We start from the raw sequence: 18,683 nt of genomic DNA on the forward strand, positions 1-18,683 counted from the left end.
GCCCGGGTGCGCTCTCTCCCCTGCAGGCCTGTCCTTATCGGCTCTCTGCTGGGCCCCGCTCTGTGCTCCTCAGCTCCGTCCCTCCCGGGGCGCCCTGGTGTGTACACTCAGGCCTCTGCACCTGCACGCGGCCGCCCTGGGGCCCTGCCCTCATCACTTGCCTCCTCTGCGGGCCTGTTGTTGGGCAGCCGGCTGGAGGCAGGGGATGGAACGTCACCCAGGGCAGGACTGAGCATCCTGTCATGGGAGGTGTGATGTGAGACCAGGTACCATGGCCCGCAGCTCCCAAGGGGCAGCCCTGTGCCCCCTATTCTGGTCCGCTTAACCCCAGAGCCTGGCCCCTTCCTCCTGACTCCCCAGGTGCTTTGCTCACGCGGCACACAAACAAGTGAGTGAACTCACAGGCCAGCAGTGGAAGCGGTGCTGTGGTCTAGCCTGGCTGTGGGCTGCCTGGGTTCAAATCCTGGCTCTGCCCCGTGCTCTGTACTTAACCTGGGGCAAAACATTTAAGCTCTTGGAGCCCCAATTATCCTATCTGTGAAGTGGGACAAGTAGTGACATTTTCTCCATGGCGGTGAATTTTTACCAGTGAAATACTCAGCCTTGGCACATAGGAGGACCCAGTGCTACTATAATTTTTATATAATATGATTCGTGTTGTGGCTCCAAAGATGAAAGCAACAAAGGTCACAACTCTGCTTGGGAGGAGCCCTTGGGGGACCCCAGATCTATAGACAGAACCTTTGTGGGCACCTCCTCCTCTTTCTCCAGGACTCACAATGGGATGAAGCTGGGGGGTAAGGCCAGGGTTCAGTGATGGCAGAGGGATGGGAGCTCAGAGGTCACAGCAGAGAGAGGGGCCCCCTCCCCGGGCTGGTGGGCCCCTGATGCAGAGGCCAGACAGAGCTTAGCCACAGCTCCTCCAATGCAGTGGTGCAAATGTGAGGAGCCCTCGCTGCCAGGCACCGAGTGGGATCCTGAGCCCCCCAGCCTGAGCTCCAGCTGTTCCCTGCTGTCCTGACCCAGCCTGATACCTGCTTAAAATTCTGGGGGCGCCCTGCGGGGGTCTTGGGTTTGGATTCGGGCCAGAGCCCAGTGTCCTGCCTCTTACCTCTCCTCTGGCTCAGCCACTCACAGGGTGTGACCCTGGGCAAGTCCCTTAACCTCTCCAAGCTTCATCCTCTCACCTGCAGATGAGGACAGTAATAGTACCCTCACACCGAGGATCTGCAAGTCAGTGTGTGGGAACTGCTTACAACAGTAAGAGCTTGAAAAACACTGGCCTTGGCTTTACTGTTAGTCCTCAGATCTCAGGGCTCTGGCTGTATCATCACCCTCGTGGGGGAAGCAAAGGTCCAGGAAAATTAAATTAAAGTGCCTGAAAGCCCCTGGCAGGGCTGGCGAGTGGGGGGAGAGTTATGACTGGCTTTAGTCCCAGGGTCCCCACAAAATACTCAACATGCCCAGGAACATTAACTTGCCCAGGGAAGGGAAAAAGAACGACACAACCAAACAAATGCCCTGTCAAGGAAGGAAATATGTAATCAATTAACTGAGCCTCCCCAAGCCTCTCCAAATAGTAATTAGGAGTGTCGGCCCAGCTCACAAGGAAATCACCATTGCAAGGACTTGCCGCTCCCCTGAGAATCCAAACGCGAGAACACGGACCCCAATGGGCACCGAGGCAGGTTCCCGGCACGTCTCAGAACTGCAGGCGTCTCCCAGGCCCCAGCCCTGGCTGTGCACCCAGCGCCGTCACCCCGGGGATGGGGTCCGCCACTGGTTCCCGTAGGTAGCACAGAGGGGAAGTGGCAGACAGGGACAGAGCTGGGAGGGATGCCCATCGCTGAGGGCTCCCTCCCATTCGTGCCCTGGAAAAATGACAGTGAGATTCAGAGAAGCCGAGTCACACTCAGCCTCCCAGCAGACTCAGGACTAGGCCGCCGGGCTCTTGTCTCAGTGCCAGGCCTGTGGTCTAATAAGCCGACCCTCGGGCAGCCCGGGTGGCTCAGCGGTTTAGCCCCTGACTTTGGCCCAGGGCGTGATCCTAGAGTCCCGGGATCGAGTCCCACGTCGGGCTCCTGGCATGGAGCCTGCTTCTCCCTCCTCCTGTGTCTCTGCCTCTCTCTCTCTCTCTCTCTCTCTCTATGTCTATCACGAATAAATAAATAAATAAATAAATAAATAAATAAATCTTTTTTTTTTTTTTTTAAAGACGTATTTACTGGCCGCTGGCTATGGAGCTGCCTAGCATCGCCTGGACACTGTGGGAGCACAGGAGAGCTGGAGGGAGCAAGCCCTCACCCCCAGGGTTGCAAATGGGAAAACCTGGATCCAGATGCATAAATGAGAGAGTCACACCAGACAGTAGCCAATGCCATGAAAAGCCAGTAGCCAACATCCAGGAACAAAGTGATAAGGGATTGGGGTGAGAGGGAATCCCTGCAGAGGGGGGTGTCGGGGAGGCATCTCCGCAGACATGACGTCTGATCTGAGACCTGGGATGGGGAAGAGCATCGTTGGCAGAGGAAAAGCACGAGCAAAAGTCCGGAGGCAGGAATGAGCTTGGCCACAAGGCTGAAGGTCTCAGAGGGTGGCCAGGGAGCAAGAGGGGTGGGTGATGAGGCCGGCCAGGGGGTTGGGATCATCTGGGACCTTGTAGCCCTGAAGCTACAAGAAACTGGGATTCTCTCCCGTGGAGCTGGGAAGGCTTTGCAGGGCTTCAGGTAGCAGGTGCCATGATCTGAAAGCTCCCTCTGGCTGCTGGGTGCAGAAAGCACCTGGGCAGCAAGAGACCAGATGCACCGAGAAAGGACCCAAGCAAAAAAAAAAAAAAAAAAAAAAGAAAGGACCCAAGCTGTTGGGAGCTGCAAAGAAGCCGCTAGCCCTTGACTGGACCCCTGGAAGCCTGGGCCCTGGCTCCTCCACTGCTCCTGGACTCTGTGACCTTGAGCAAATCACTCAAGTTCTCTGATTGGCTCTTTGCTTTTTCTAAAATGAGAAAGCCCTCCCTGCCCCGCAGCCTCGCGTGGTGTTGCTTCATCATCTCGGCTGTGGCCGGTGTCACTTGCAAATGGAGGTGACAGGTGCGTATTTTGTACAAAAGGCTGATGGCTCCCACCACCTTCCCATTTATCTCTCTCCAGGGCAAGTGGCAGGTGACTCCTTTTCCCTGACTGAGGCTTAGCTCTGCAACCACCCAGTGATCCGGCTGGGCAGTGCTCCACCGTTCACTCATTGTCTCCTCCCCCCTGGATTCATTCATTCATTCATTCATTCATTCATTCATTCATTCCATCCTCCATTCATCTGGTCACCTGCCATCACTGCACACTTGCGCGTGCTCAGCAGTGCGCTCACGTCTCCTTGCCTGACTTTCCCGGGACCCTTAGGCTCACCAGACCTTCCATTCACCATCAATCCCAACCAACCCTCACCTCCTGGAACAAAATTACCTTCTGAGGCAAAGAAGGTTCTCCCAGAACTTGGGAACTTTATTAGGCTGCAATAATATATTAAAGAGGAGGCCTGAATCACCCGGAGCAAATTCTAATGTGAAGAAATACCACGGCGACAAATACTTTGTTCTGAACCGTTTACTAAATTAAGTCTTTCCTGGACATTTTTAGCCTTCAATTTTTTTTTAATACTCGCAATAAAGTCGTTGCATAATTAGTAATAAAGCTGACAGCCCAGTTACTGATTTTTTACTTAGAAGGAAAAAGATGTGTGTGTGTGTGTGTGTGCGTGTGTGTGTGTGTGTGTGTAGATAATTTCTAACAGCTCTGGTTTTCTGACTGCAGATACATAAATGATTTGTCTTCTCAGCAACTCTGTCCCACGGGCTGGGGTCCAGGGGAAGCCGCGCTGAGCTCTGTGGAGCGGAAATGCTTCCCCAGGAGCCAGAAGATGGGCCCTGGTTCTCGAGCTGACTTGGCTGTGTGACCTCAGGGAAGTCGCCCACAGCCTCTGGGCCTTGGTTTTCTCATCTGGAGAATGAGGGGGTTGGTCTGGGTGATGCCGGAAGGTCTACTGGCAGGTGTATCCTGAGTCTGGGAGGGGACGGTGCCTTTAAATGGCATCTGTGTGCGGGTGGCTCCTGAATCTGTGTCTGTTGACCTGTCCCTCCCTTGGCGTCTTTGCTCGGGCGTCTCAGGGACATGTCTCACCTGGCGCAGGTCGAACTTGAGGATTCCGCACCCGCCCCAGCCCCAGCCAGTCCTTGCTGGGCTCCCAGTCTCAGGTCTCAGGAGGGAGCACCCCCCGCCCCCCCCCCGCCCCGCCCCCCTCCGGCTACGTGCTCTGGCCATGGTCCTGACGGCCTCCATCTGCTTCTCTCCCTGTGATGGCTTCACCCTCCAGTTCGTCAGCTCTGCTTCCAGACCCTTCTCCCACCCCACTGCTCCGGCCTGGCCAGCACACCCCCTCACCTGCCCAGCTCCCCAGTGACAGGTGCGTCCTGCCTCCACTCCCGCATCCTCCGCAGTAGCTGAGGCCGATCTTCTCACAACCCCAAAATAGGAACAGGACCAACTCAACGACTCCTCATCCCTTCTGGATACACCCCAAACTCTCTCCGATCGCCCAGAATGTGCTACAACAGTGGTTCTCAAACTTGCCTGCCGCCGGGAATCCCCTTGGGGAGCTTTGGCAAACTGAGGCCTGTGTCCCCGAGGTTCTGACGTCACCTGGGAGATGATCAGAAACACAGGCTCACAGGGTTCCCCGCCCCCACCCACAGAGTTTGAGCCAGCAATGCCTGTGTGCAGTCAAGTTCAAGAGCCCTGCTCCCCGAGATCCGGCCTCTGCAGGCTTCCCACCTCTCCTCCCCCACACTCCTTGCAGGGCTCATCACTTGACAGCCACTTGGCTTCTCTCCGCCCTTCACTGACACATCAAGCTGGCTCCCAGCTCAGGCCCTTGCTTTCCGCCTCTGCCAGAATGCTCATTCCCTGAGCTTTCTTTGCGCGGTTGCTTCATCTTTCCTCCAGACCCCAGAGGGACCCTCCCCCGACCTCTCCCTGTGTCGCAGGCACAGCCTGGGGAATGTCGGCTCCAGAGGCACCGGGACCCTACCTCCCTTGTTCATCTCTGTTTCCTGATGTCCACAGTTAACAAAGAAACACTTTTTAAATGGCAAATGAATAATTAGGGCCAGCCCTACCGGAAACATCGCAGTGCACGGGACACATCATAAGAACTACCTCTCCCCCACGACCCGGGGCATTGTCTGACATGAGTCTGCAGTTCCTCGTGGCTGGCAGTGAAGACGCTGTCTCCGGGAGGCCCTTGGTAGAAGGCAACTTGCTCCCCAGAGGAGGGGAGGGCTACCCCGGAGGCCCCCATCCCATCAGCTCGGCCCCATTCACTGCAGAAATCACCCAGGCCAGGAGCTTTCTGCGTGAGACAGGGGAGCTTTCCCAGCTCTTGGGCTCTTCCCCTTCCTGCCTCCCTGGGCCGAGCCTAATCTCCACAAATAGGGTCTGAGATCTGCACTCTATAGGTCTGTCGTTAGGGTTTAAGCAAATGATGGATGGGAAGGAGTTTTGCTGACCGCTTGAAATAGTAATTCCGCATTTGGATAACCTGTCAGATCATTAATTTAACAAATCTCTGCTGACATTCTGTGCTGGGCACTGGTGCCCTGGAGATGCAGAAAGGAAGGTTCCCGTGCTTAAGGGATAAGACCTATCCTGGGTGATTGGGGGGAGGGGGCACAGGCTGGGGACCCCCCCCGTTGCAATACCCCAGTGCATCACCAGAGGGCAGCAGACAGCTTTGCAAGCACTTCCCTTGGGGTGGGGGGAGACCTTTGAGAGGGGCCCATTCTGGGAGCCCCAGGGGCCTCCCCATGGGCAGAGGGGCTGGGCAAAGAGAGAATGGGGGCCGTGGGCGGGGGAGAGGCTGCTCAGTGGAAGCTGCCAACTCAACAGAGCACATCTCTGTCCCCTGCATCAAAGCCATCCACTCGCTACCCCAAGACCCAACCATGGCGAGGTGCCTAACCCCTCACCTGCCCCAGTGTGGCCAGCGTGGAAAGAGGACCCACTAGAAGCTCCCGAGGCCCCTGGGCCTTGAAATCTGAGGTCCCTGCTGCTGGGGAGATTCTGGGGCCTCTGTGGGACTCTATCCCAAGAGATGTAAGCTATGTGCAGGGGGAGGGGAAGCAGAGCGTGGTGTGTGTATGTGTGTGTGTGTGCGTGCACGGTACAGGAGGACGTGGGAAGTGCAAGACTGGAAGGGGACATAAAGAAAAGAAGAGATTTGAAGAAAGAAAAATTCTTTCAGAAGGAACGACTGAATTCAGGGAACAAGGGAAGAGGGCCTACCTTTACCTGCAGGAAGTCAGGGCCCCGGGGAGGCGTGAGCTCAGGACCAGTCTGTGGGAGTCAGCCCTGCCGGTCTGGACGGCCGGGGGCCTGGGTGGGGGCAGTGGCGGCATTTGTGTGCATGGAGAGCGGCCACCTGGCACGGGAGAGCAGAGGTGTGATGCACCAGGTGCTCCCGCCACATCCCCGCCAACGGAGTGCTTCTGCCCTAGGGAGGAAGCTGGGGTGGGGGTGGGGATGGAGGGGTGGGGGCAGGGGGTGCGTCCTCTCAGGGCAGTGGGAACACGTCAGGTTAAACGGATCTCTCAGCCAGTCAATGGGGTTGATGCCGCCAGCCGAGGAGACGGAAGTGGCTCCTGGAGTCCCACTTCTGGAGCTGGGATTGGGCACCACTTGGTCAGGGCACCCAGGGGCCTACAACCCTCGGGCAGCAGCTAGTTTTAAAGTGGAGGCTGACTCTGGCAGCTTCCTACCCAGAGGCACCAAGCATCTTGGGCAACAGATACACTGCACGTGCGTGTGTGCATGCACAGGAGCATCCATCGTGAGTGTTGGGAAGGACACACAAGGTCGCATGCCCTCCCTGCTAAGTTACCTGGGTGTCTAGGGCCTGGCAGTGGTCCTGGAATGGGTGGGCACTCTGCTCCCAATGGCCCAGAGCCCCATTCTGGCTTGGTATGTGAACCCAGGCTTCACCACGTGTCTACCGTGTGACCTCGGACAAGTGACCGCACCTCTCTGTTCTTCTGTGTCATCATCTATACAACAGGATTCGATGAGGTGTACTCCATGGGACGGTTGTTAGGGTGAAACCAGATGATGGGTCGGAAGAAAGTTCTGCTGGCTGCCTGAAATGGTCATTGCACATTTGGATAACCTGTCAGTCTACTGCTTCAGCAAACCTTTGCTGAGGCCCTGGGCTTCCACCCTAGGCTCTGTGCCAGGCACTGAGACCTAGAGGGGAAGGAGGGTAGGCACCCCCGCTCCCCCAAATGCGTCCCCGCCGAGAGACGGGCTCAGGGCCTGACCCAGGCCAGTCTGGTAATTCCTCCTTCTCTGACTGGTGCTCTGGGGGCCAGAGGCCTGGGACTGGGTCCAGGGGGGGCTTTGGCTCAGAAAGCACCCTGCCTTGGGGGAAATGCCGGGGGGCTGCTCCTGGGCTCCCTTGTTCCAAGTCAAGGCCTCATTTTCTGAGAAGCTTAGACAGGGTCACGCATAGACCAGCTCTTCTCATTCCACCAGTAACTAACTTCCAGCTGGGCGTGGGGGGTGACCCAGGCTTGGAACTGGTTGGGGCCTGGGAGATCACTGCCTGGTCAACTATTTTGTCATCTTCAACCCAAATAAGTCTGGTCCCAGGGGCCTTAGGACAATCATCTAGTTGCCAGAAGCAACTAGCATGATCTGTGTCTGTGGCTTCCCACTGAATTCTTAGGTCCCCTGGGCAGGTTGCAGCAGGTGGAAGGTGTTGCATGGAGCGGATGCCCCCAGCAACTTTGTCTGGAAGACTTTTTAAAAGACTAATCCCCCAGACCCTGCTCCAGACCCCTTAAATCAAATTCCATCTTGGTGGACTCAGGAACTGATGTTTTAAAGCAACTTCCAAGGTGATACTAGTGCAGGTGGTCCGGGGACTGGCCTGCGGTGTGGCCGGGCCGAGGGAGGCTTGTTGCTCAGGCACCCTGCAGCCCAGGCTCTGAGAGCGGAGCTTTCAGGCTGGAAATCGCCCCAGTAGCTGGGAGAACTGCAGTCCTCGCTCCTAAAATCATCCCCTAGTTTTTCGATGGGGACCTGGCCTCCCCCTTGGGGTGTTCAAGTCAGATGTGACCAAGAGGTATAATCTCTCTCTTTTTTTAAAAAGATTTATTTATTTTATTTGATATAGAACGCAACAGAGAGAGTGAGAGAGCATGAGCAGGGAGGAGAGGGAGAAGCAGGCTCCCCACCGAGCAGGGAGCCCGATCCCAGGACGCTGGGATCATGACCTGAGCCAAAGGCAGACGCTCCACCGATGGAGCCACCCAGGCGCCCCTAAGAGGCATAATCTGTTCTGAATAAACTTCAGAAAAGGGTTCAAGGTTGTCCTCACAAGGTCATTCTGGTTCTTTCATCGTCCTGGAGGCTCAGTGGGTGGGAGAGAGGCGGGGGTTTCCGGCCGGTCACGAACTGAGGGTGACCTGGCACAAGCCCAGCACATTCAAGGTACTCGGCGTGTGTTTGCCGAGGGGTCAGATGAGTGAACAAATGAACGGCCGTTTCTGTGCAAGCAGCAGGTGCTCTGCATATTTGGGAGGAAAAGGATGCACGGCTCACGATGACATGCAGAAGGACAAGGAAACCGTGGACCTCAGACTCAAAGCCCCCGGGACCAGATGGCACTTTGCTTCGTACCAGGACCAGAGAAGAAGTTTGCCCTGGACCTTCACAGGTGAGTCTGCAGAAGGGCCTAGGTGACCTTTCAGAGGGAAGCAAGCCCCTCTGCTCCTTGGACCAAACAGTCAATGTGTCTATTTAAAAACCGGCACAAGGGCGCCTGGGTGGCTCAGTCGGTTAAGCATCCGGCTCTTAATTTTGGCTTAGGTGGTGATCTCCGGGTCCTGGGATGGAGCCCGGCGTCGGGCTCCGTGCTCATCGGGGAGTCCGCTTGAGGATTCTCCCTCTCCCTCTGCCCCTCCCCTCTCTCGCTCTCCAATAAATAAATAAATCTTAAAAAAAAAAAAAGAATAAACCATAGCATAACAGTCCATCCAACAGATTCCAGGGAGCCTCCACTTGGCAACCTCTGGTCTGCACTCCTGGCCGCGCCTCCCGCCCTCCGGGCCTCTGTCCACGCGGTGCCCTCCGCCTAGCCCGTCCACTCCCCACTCCGCCTTGTCTGAAACCCACGTACGCGCCCAGGGCCACTTCGAACGCCACCTCCTCTGTGATTTCCCGGGTCTCTCCAGCTCCGATTCCTCACTGCATTATACCCGAGTCTCTGCTACGACAGCTATCACTTTATTACTCGAATTGTTAGCTATTTATCTCCATGTTTTATCTCCCCTTTCTCTCCCTTCCTTCCACAAATATTTATTGTTCGTCTCTAAATGCCAAGCAGGGTCTGGGGGGGGTTACTGAGATGGAAGAGATGGAACGGAGCCTTGGAGGAGCTTCTGGGCACTTGGGCATGGGGGGAGGGGCAGGCTGTAAGCTCCGAGGAGGAGGAGGAGGAGGAGGAGGAGGAGGAGGAGGAGGAGGAAGAGGAGAGGGAGGAGGAGGAGGGGGAGGAGGAGGAGGGAGAGGAGGAGGAGGAGGAGGAAGAGGAGAGGGAGGAGGAGAAGGGGGAGGAGGAGGAGAGGGAGGAGGAGGAGGAGGATGGGGGAGGAGGAGGGGAAGGAGGAGGAGGAGGGGGAGGAGGAGGAGGAGGAGGAGGGGGAGGAGGGGAAGGGAAGAACAAGGAGGAGGAGGAGGAGAGGGAAGGGGCCGGGGCTGCATCCTGACCACCTCGGAGCGCTGTGCCCCAGCCCTGTGCCTCGGATGCAGCAACTGTTCCATATGCGCTGTGCAGCAAATATGAGAGCGAGCTGCATCTCGAAGCAATAAAGGAAGTGGCATTTCTTTCCGCGTCCTCTTTCCTCCAGGCTCTTCCTTCATTCACTTGATTTCTCCCGCGTCTCCCTCTCCTGATAAATATGAATTAGGGAGGTGTAACTGTGTACTCCTGCTCTCCATGAAGCCCCCCGGCTCCTCCACCCACCCAGCTGTTCTCCACCTCCTGCTTGCGGCTCCTGGGGATGGGCACGGAAATTAGAGCGGGGTGGGGGGGCAGGAAGAGAGAGAGAGAGAGAGGCGGCGGCTCTCCGGCACCCCCTTGCCTCCTGGTGCCCCTGCCAGCCCTATAGTGTGGTCCAGCGCCCTCTCCCACCTTGCTTAGACTTGGAAGCTAAGTCCTGGGGCCTATGGGCAGACCTCTCTCCCCCTCCCCAGATGAATCTGGGGAAGCTTTGTCCTCCTTCCCTGGCGCCTCCAATCCACCCTCCACGTGGTAGCCAGAGTGAGCTTCACAAGACCCACATCGCATCAGACCATGACCTCCAGCAACTTCCAGGACACGCAGAATAAATGCCGGCTTGCTCCCTAAACTCTGGCCACGGGGGGCCCTCTGGTAGCCCCTAGGTCACGTCCAGCTTCCTCACCTCAGGACCTTTGCACTTGCTGTGCCCTCCACCTGGAATGCCCTCCCTACCCCAACCCTGCCAGGATAACTTCCTGTTATCCTATAGATTGCTGCTGAGATGTCACCTCCTATAAGAAAACTCACCGCCCCGCTCACCACCCTCCCACCACCTACTGCATTATTCTTGTCATCCTCTGTCACGTAACCTTATTCCTTCACACACTCATCACCGACTGTCAATATTTTTCCTTATTCTTTTAAACATATTTTTATAGTCTGTCTCTCCTCACCCCCTACGCTGTAAGCCTCACAAGAGCGGGTCTGATTATGTCTTCCTCTCCATTTTATCCCCAGCACTGTCCCTGACATACAGCAATTGCTCAATTCCTTTGTGATGAATGAAGGATGAAAACGTCGGAGAAGGCTCGGGGTGGGGGGGTGGGGGTGGCGAACTGCTCCCTCCTCCGTGTCTCCAGCAGCAGGGAGGCTGTGATGGGAGAACTCCATAGCTTCCGCCACTAACTCATCGACACCTTGTCCTCAATGCTGTGGGGTGGGGGTGGGGGTGCTGGGCCGGGGGGCCGGGGAGACCACGGTGAAGGCCTCAGACCCAGTCCCCGTCCATGGGCTTTGAGTCTAGAGCGGGAGAGGCAGACCTTGAACACCTAGTGTCAGGGCAGTGGGGATGTGGAGGGGATGAACCCTGGGGTACGTGACCCAGTCTCGGCAGTAACGACTGGCTTCCTGGAGGAGGCGGCGTGCAAGCTGAACCTGGATGGATGAGTAGGGCCTTGGCAAAGGGAGGTGGGCAAGGCATGGGAAGGGCACATACCCCCTTGAGTTTAGACTTCCCTCGCTGCCAAATTAGGGCCAGTGAAGGCTGCTTGGTGCTCCTCAGGACATCCTGGGCACATGGAATGGGACGAGGGACGGCAGAGGACTTTGGGACATGGATGGGCGCACACTGCAGGGATTAATGGGTATGCCCACACAGTAACCTTCCCCTCTGTGGGGGACTCCATCTGTTTGCTCCACCTGTTCTTGGCCTGATGCAACAGGTGTGGGGGTGCCGAGCTGGAACAGGTGTGGGGGGGGCTGAGGTGGAACAGGTGTGGGGGGGCCAAGGTGGAACAGGTGTGGGGGGGCTGGGGCAGAACAGGTGTGGGGGGGCTGAGGTGGAACAGGTGTGGGGGGGCTGAGGTGGAACAGGTGTGGGGGGGCCAAGGTGGAACAGGTGTGGGGGGCTGAGGTGGAACAGGTGTGGGGGGGCTGAGGTGGAATAGGTGCAGGGGGCCGAGGTGGAACAGGTACGGGGGGCTGAGGTGGAACAGGTGTGGGGGGGCTGAGGTGGAACAGGTGCGGGGGGATTGAGGGGGAACAGTTGCAGGAGGGTGGAGACACAGGCGTGAGGGGGGAGAGGAGGAGGATGGCGATGTGCAGGAGGCCAGCGGGTAGGACTGTCACCCAGATCATGCCTCCCCTACTCAAGGGGACCCCAGGGAAGCAGAACCTGGGACAAGGATTCAGGAGCCAGTGGCTGATTTGTGAGGTGTCCCAGGAAGCTGGGAAGGGAGTGAGGAATAGCGGGGAGGAAGAAGCCAATAGGGGTGCATCACGGAGGTTACTCTGGGGAGCCTCTCAGCCTCCGTCCTGCTGGGGAGCTCAAGGAGACAGTGACCACCCATCTGAGTAGTCCCACCCAAGGGCCGGGGGTGCTGGGAGATCACCCAACATCTCCATCCGCAGGGCTGCTCTGGGAACGCCCACCCTCTGGGGTGCTCCCCCCCCCCGCCCCGCCCCGTGAACAAGCTGAGTGGGGCTCCGGTAGCCCCAGAAGCCCGCAGAGGGGTGAAGGATGCTGCAGGTGGGTGCAGGGCAGGCCTCTGCCACATGGCCCTCCTCCCTACCATCACGGCCTCCTCCCATCCCTCAGGCCTTGGCCAACCATGTGGGGCGCCCCAGCACGGTGGTCCTACCCTGGCATTGCACCCCGCTCTCCCCCCCTTACACAGTTGCCACAATTCCCACCTCTGTGGAATGCGTACTGATTTACGTAGGCCTCCCTTGCCTTGTAGACTGTCTTCTCCCCATGAGAGTTCAATGCCAGGTCTTTTTTGTTCCCCGCTGGATCCACCATGCCAGGCTTCTAGTAGGTGCTCAATTAAACATCCTCTGAGGGAATAAATTGTTATCAACTCCAACCCAGGAGTTCTGGATTCTGAGGCTCACTCTATAGACCATTGATAGATGGGGCCTGGGGGCACTGGGAAGGGGCGGCGACTTGCCCAAGGTCATGCACTGGGGTGGCACACGTGGACGCAGAAGTCCCGTCATGCCGCCCGCGGCCCACCCCTCCGGGAACCCCACCAGCGGGAGGAGATGCCCTGGGAGTCCCTGGAGCTCCTTTCAGCTGCCTGCGAATCGCTCTCTGCCAATTCTCAGTGATCTCAGCCTCCTTCTCCCCCTGACTTTCCCCAGCTGAAGAGGAAGCGGCCCAGACAGCTGTGGAGCTGGGACTCTCTCTAGTTGAGATGCATTAATTTGTAAATATCTTCATTTATATGTAAATGCGGAGTCCCGCGCCCCGCCGCCAGCCCTAATGGGGCCCTGCAGCCTGGAGACGCAGCCTCCTTGGCTAGGAGGCTCTCCGTGATCCGATTAGATGCCTTCCTCCCTTCCCTTCCTCCCGCCCGCCCGTGGCCTCCGCGGGGCTCCTCTGCCCCCCTGCGCAGGGCCTGGGACATTAGCCCTGGAGCAGAGGCCAGGGAAGGAAGGAGCACCGGCCACGAGTCAGCACTGCCATGTGACCTTGGGCGAGTCTCCCATCGGTCTGGGCCTCAGTTTCCTCAGCTGTAAAATGAGCAGGGCCGCAAGGTGAACTCCGGGGGAGGGGGCGTGGGGTCTGCTGCCCTCTGTGTCATTCCAGCAGCGAGCCCTTGGGGCAAGTCCCTCAACCTTGCTCAACTTTGACCCTGCCTGTACAGGGGGGCTCGAGCCAACAGTGACACCTGTGAGCATTTACAGGGTTGTTCGTGAGGATTTGAAGAGCCAGAGGACACACAGGGGGCCATTATGGGATCTGGATAAAGGTGAGGAGAGCTTTTTTTTGTTTTGTTTTGTTTTGTTTTGTTTTACGGTGGAAGAAGGGGGGGTTTTCCTGGGCAAGAACAGCGAGTATGCACAGCTCAGCGACTGTGGCAGCACTTTAATACGGATTAAGCAGTGAGCTGCTCACTATTGTCATTCCCTTCTAGAGATGGTGCCACTCGGGCACAGAGTTTCCAAGCCTGGGTGACACTAACACAAGGGGGCAGAGGGGCCAGGATTGGAACTCAGGCCGAGGGGCAGAAATCTCACTTAAATCCCACCATGATGGTGTGAAGCTGATCCTATTAAGTCTGCTTAATAGGAAGAAGGAGGAGAAGGAGAAGGTGATGGAGGAGGAGGAGAAAGAGGAGAAGGAGAAAGAGGAGGAGGAGGAGAAGAAGGAGAAGAAGGAGAAGAAGAAGAAAAGAAGAAGAAGAAGAAGAAGACGACAGAGAGGTTAAGGCCCTCGTCCAAGGTCACCCACTGGGAAGTGGCTGAGCTGGTTCTGCACCAGGTCTTCTGGTACCGGCTCGGGCTCGGGCTCGGGTGCTCCAGTGAGCACAAGAGGGTGGGGGTCAGGGCTCTGCTGGTGGTCTTGGGCCTCCTTCCTGGCTTAGGGTGCTGGTGGGGGCGGGGAAATAATGGGATAGGCTGCGGGGGGGGGGCGCTTCTCAGAGACCATGGTAACCATGTGGGGTGGGTGGCAGCAGCGGGTTTCTGGGAAGCAGGGTAGTGATCTGAGTGCTCACTTCTGCAGAACCATCGGTGGCTCCCAGGACGATTATTTTCTTCTCCAAAATGAGTTTTTCATCTTGATTGTAACGGGCTTGTCTTAGGTGTGCTTTAATATTTTAAGGAGCCCCAGATCCTTTTTGGAAGCAGGTACAGGGGAAAGCATAGACATGAATGAAGGCATCTGTGCGGCCATTTGCTCGCCTCTTCCGCGTCCCCTCGCGCCCACATGCTCTCCAGATTCCCCCAGCAAGGCCTGGTGCTGAGCTCCTGGCACAAAGCCCAGAGAGGAGGGGCACCCAGAAAGGTCGTCCAGGGGAGCACAATCACCTTCCATCCTACAAAGTGTGCAGGGTAGAATCACCTGCCAGGTTCCTGGGTGAGCCCCGTGCAACCTTCCCTAATTTCTCATTTCCTAATTTTTTTTAAAAGGTTTTTATTTATTTATTCACAAGAGACACAGAAAGGCGGAGACACCAGCAGAGGGAGAAGCAGGCGATGCAGGACTCAACCCGGGATCACGCCCTGAGCTGAATGCAGACGCTCAACCACTGAGCCACCCCGGCACCCCTCATTTCCTAATTTTACCCATAGGGAAACTGAGGCCCAAAGGGCGGAAGAGCATACCCAAGGCCACCTAGTCAGTGTGCAAATTTCACTGTGCACCTATTATGCGCCAGGCCTGCAGACTGCTGCTTTCTGCCTGGACACCAGGCAAAGCATTTGGTGTGTAGTGTGGAAAAATGCACATACATGTGTCTGCACATGTGTGTGTGCAAGACTGTGCCCGGCCAAAGCCTGTGTGAAGCTACTTTCATTAATGCAGCGAGACTCCCCCCAGCTCATGGGGGGGGCCCTGGGGGCCCAGCAGCATCTGGCTTTGGGGGACAGTCGTTCTGCTAGGGTGCAGGGGAGCGTAAAGAAGGAAAGCCACAGGAAGGCCTGCTGGGGCCGGGCCCTGAAGACTGATGAGGAGTTTGTGGGGGCACCTCAGGGAGGGGGGCATGGCAAGCGCACACAGGGCCGGGGCCCTTCAGAGAGGACATGAGTAGGGTGTGGGGCCACGGTACCCTCACACCTAGAACATGGCAGGGCATGGATTGGGATCTGCCACCTTAAAGTCTTCTAGAAAAAGGCTAGAAGTGGAAAATACGAGTATCTCCATCCCCGAGGGTGCTTCCCTCCTGTCCTGCTGCCCCTCCTGTCCTGGGGTCCTGTTGTTTAGGGTCTGTTTTCCTGGCTGGGGCGGAGGGCTCTGGGGGACAGAGGAGCGTGTTGTGTGGGCTTCGGAGCCAGGCAGGACTGGCTCTCGTCCCCAGCTCCGTCCCTCCTGGCGGCAGGACTTTGGGCACACTACTCACCCTCTCTGGACCTCAGTGTCCCCACCTGGAAAGTGGGTTTGGAAGACCCAGACCCAAGGACTGGTGGAGGAGGGGGCTGGGGAGGCCGCTGCGGAGGGTCTGCTGCAGGTGGCAGGCGTGGGACTTGACCCCTCCCTGCCCTTCTTTGTGTGTGTGGGGCGCCCCTCGAAGCACGGGGTGCCCTTCTGCAGCACCGCCCCCGCCCTGCCTTCCAAGCCCGTGGAGGGTGGCCCGGGGACCCCCAGGCATCGCAGGGCAGGCGGGAACGGGCTGGGGAAGTGGCCGCGGCCGCCGGCGCCTCACCTCACGGTGGACTGATAGACCAGGTCCTCTCGCTTGCGGTAGTTCTCCATGTGCGAGTAGTTGGTGGAGAACATGGCATCGAAGGTAAAGATCTTCTGCTTGATGGTCCCGCCGTCCGTCACCTACAACAGAGCACAGAGGCAGCTACAGGGGGGCGCTCAGCCGCCCGACACCCCGGTGCCCTGGGAGAGGCCTCTAGGGCACATGTCACTGCCATCACCAGAGCCCTCCCGGGTCATCCCTGCTGCACTGAGGTATAAACCGAGGCTCTGGAGTGACTTCCCGAGGTCCGGGGCCAGGAAGGGGCAGAGCTGGCTCTTCTCTCTGGCAGGAATTTCTGGCAAATTCTGTCAGGGGTAGGTAGGCATGGGATGGCAGGGGAACCCAGGCAGGCAGAGGCAGGGTAGTCCCAGGGGGCTTCCTCGAGGAAGCGAGGTCTAAGTTGCCTTCTGGCAAAGGGTGGGAGTGCTCCGTAGGTGGAGACAGCAGGAGCAAAGGCCCTGTGGTGGGAAAGAACAAGTATGTGTGGGGAAAGAAGCCAGTGTTCAGAGTTCCTCGGGGGCAGAAAGGAAATGGTGAGAAAGCACGGGCGCCAGAGCCTGGAGGGCCTGGTCGGCAACGGCAACGCAGCTCAAGGTCCCTGAAGGCAGCGTGGTGGAAGGTCACCTTGGATGGTATTTCCAAGCTCCTTCAGGCCCTAGGGCGAGGCCCGTCTGGAGGCAGCAGGTCCTCCAGGAGCCTGGGGAGCACCCAACCTACGGACCTGGGGGTGGAGGGAAGGGGACAGCCCTGGGGACAGGCCAGCAGGGAGGCCCAGAGAAGTCAGGACCTGGGGAGGTGACAATAGGGCCTCTGCAGGAAGACAAAGGCCGCGGGTGCAGGCTCTTCTCGGCTGATTGGGCGTCGGACCCCAGCGTCCCGCGCTCCCCGCCCGCTGCCGCCTCCCCTCGCCGCGCTGCCTCCAGCTAATGAAAGTGTTACTCCACAAAGCAGCAAGGTATGTGTTGTCACTGTTTCAATTATTTATCTGTTTACTCGGCTGCAGTTTTCCCTACAGTTTTCCGCCTGCGTCAGCAACTCTATTATAGACCGGAGCTTGCAGCCTCTCGCTGCTCAGCTGGGCTCCGCGCTAACAGCCTGCGACCGGGGAGGCCTCATGCCTGGGCCTGGAGAAGTGGAATTAACTCCCCGCGGCTCTGCCTGGCGGAGGCAGGGGGCCGGCTGGGAGGGCGGCGGCCGGGGGGCTTCCTCCGAGGGGCTGGGGGGGGGGATGCGGAAAGCTGCTTGGATCTGCAGCCCTCCAGAGACGACCACAGGCCTGGGCGCGGCTGGGCCCCTCCGGGCACCTCTGGACCCAAGCTGACGGGCACCACATCTGTCTGGCCTACGTGGTGTTGTCGCTGGTTTAGGGGACACGGGCTCAGTGCAATGCAGCTGGCATTTATCGAGTGCCAGCTGTATACCAGGCACGGCCCACGTCAGTATGTGTCACCACCACCCCCGGCCTCAACCCCCGCCATGATCTGCAAGCTCATAAGGAGTAAGGAGGCCCTTGAGAGTCCCAGGGGTTCGGGGGCGGCCCAGGGAGCCCCACAGGCTGGGTTAGAGTGGTGATAAGCTCCAGGACCCCAATGGGGGGATCAGCAGTGGGACTCCCCACTGCACGGTTTCTCCTTACTCCTCGCCAAGCTCACGCCCCTCTGACTCCCCTGGGTTGATCTCCAGCTCACACTCTTCACTTGTTTTTCCCTGTGTGGCTGTGTGCTCTCAGCAGCACCGGCTTCCCAAAGAGGGGACCCCGACACTGGGGGATGAGGGAAGAAGAGGAGCAAAGCAGGGCCCTCAGCGGTGGTGGCGGGAGGGATGCTTTGACCCACTGCCTGGGCCGGTCGGCAAGGAGTGGAGCCATCCTGGGGTGTCACAGCCTTGGTGGGAGGGCGGCTCGGTCCAGGCATCTAGTGACAGAGCAGGGACGCCATAACCACTCTACGATGCACAGGATGACCCCCCGGGAATGATCTGGCCCCAGATGAGAAATGCGCCATCGCTTTGTGCAGACCCACAGTACCCCCGGGGAAGCGAGTGGAATGGACCACAGCTTGTCCACTTTGCAGATGAAGAAACCGTGGCTTGGAGGGGAGATTCAGCTGAGGGCACACGCGGGGGCTCCTGGCGTGGCTCTGGCTCCTGTGGCGGGGCCGCCCCCCACCCGCTGGGCGGGGCCCCCAGGGGCTGAGAGGGACAGAGCAGGTGCAGCCGCACTCAGCGCCCCTTCTCCTCCATCCCTCCAGCTGGGGGAGCCCTGCGGAGGCTTGAAGAATTTTCTCCCCAAGTCATAAAAGCAGAAGGTGTCCTGCCCTGTGACTTGCGGCCTTGCCTCCTTCAGGTACTGCTTTTTTATCTCCTCCTAAAATGCGGCAGCCCTTATCGTCCCAATCTCAAATTTCACTCCATTTTTTTTATTATACAAAGGAGGAAAAAAAAATCTGTCAGTAAAACTGTCTCCTCAAATTTATTCGCCGGGATGGAGGATTTTATTACTAGGAAAATACACCTGCACCCCACACGTCCACACATACCCACACACCCCAGATAAAGCACTGAAGACTGATCTCAGCCGTAAATCACTGTTTTGGGGCCGAGGGACAGGGGAGTTTCAAGGACGCACCTAGTTTTCCTTTGGTTTTATTTACATCTTTTTCCTGGGGCTGCGTC

General features: G+C 57.9%; 1 protein-coding gene across 1 annotated transcript in view; it reads right to left on the reverse strand.

The window, feature by feature from the left end:
• Window positions 1-18,683, reverse strand: part of IGSF21 (immunoglobin superfamily member 21) — a 240,475-nt gene that overhangs the window by 61,857 nt on the left and 159,935 nt on the right. The window contains exon 3 of the mRNA XM_072751042.1: window positions 15,969-16,090. Coding sequence (XP_072607143.1) covers window positions 15,969-16,090 — 122 coding nt within the window. The remainder of the gene's footprint in view (window positions 1-15,968; window positions 16,091-18,683) is intronic.

The sequence above is a fragment of the Vulpes vulpes genome, chromosome 2 (assembly GCF_048418805.1).
Source record: "Vulpes vulpes isolate BD-2025 chromosome 2, VulVul3, whole genome shotgun sequence".
Lineage (NCBI taxonomy): Eukaryota > Metazoa > Chordata > Mammalia > Carnivora > Canidae > Vulpes > Vulpes vulpes.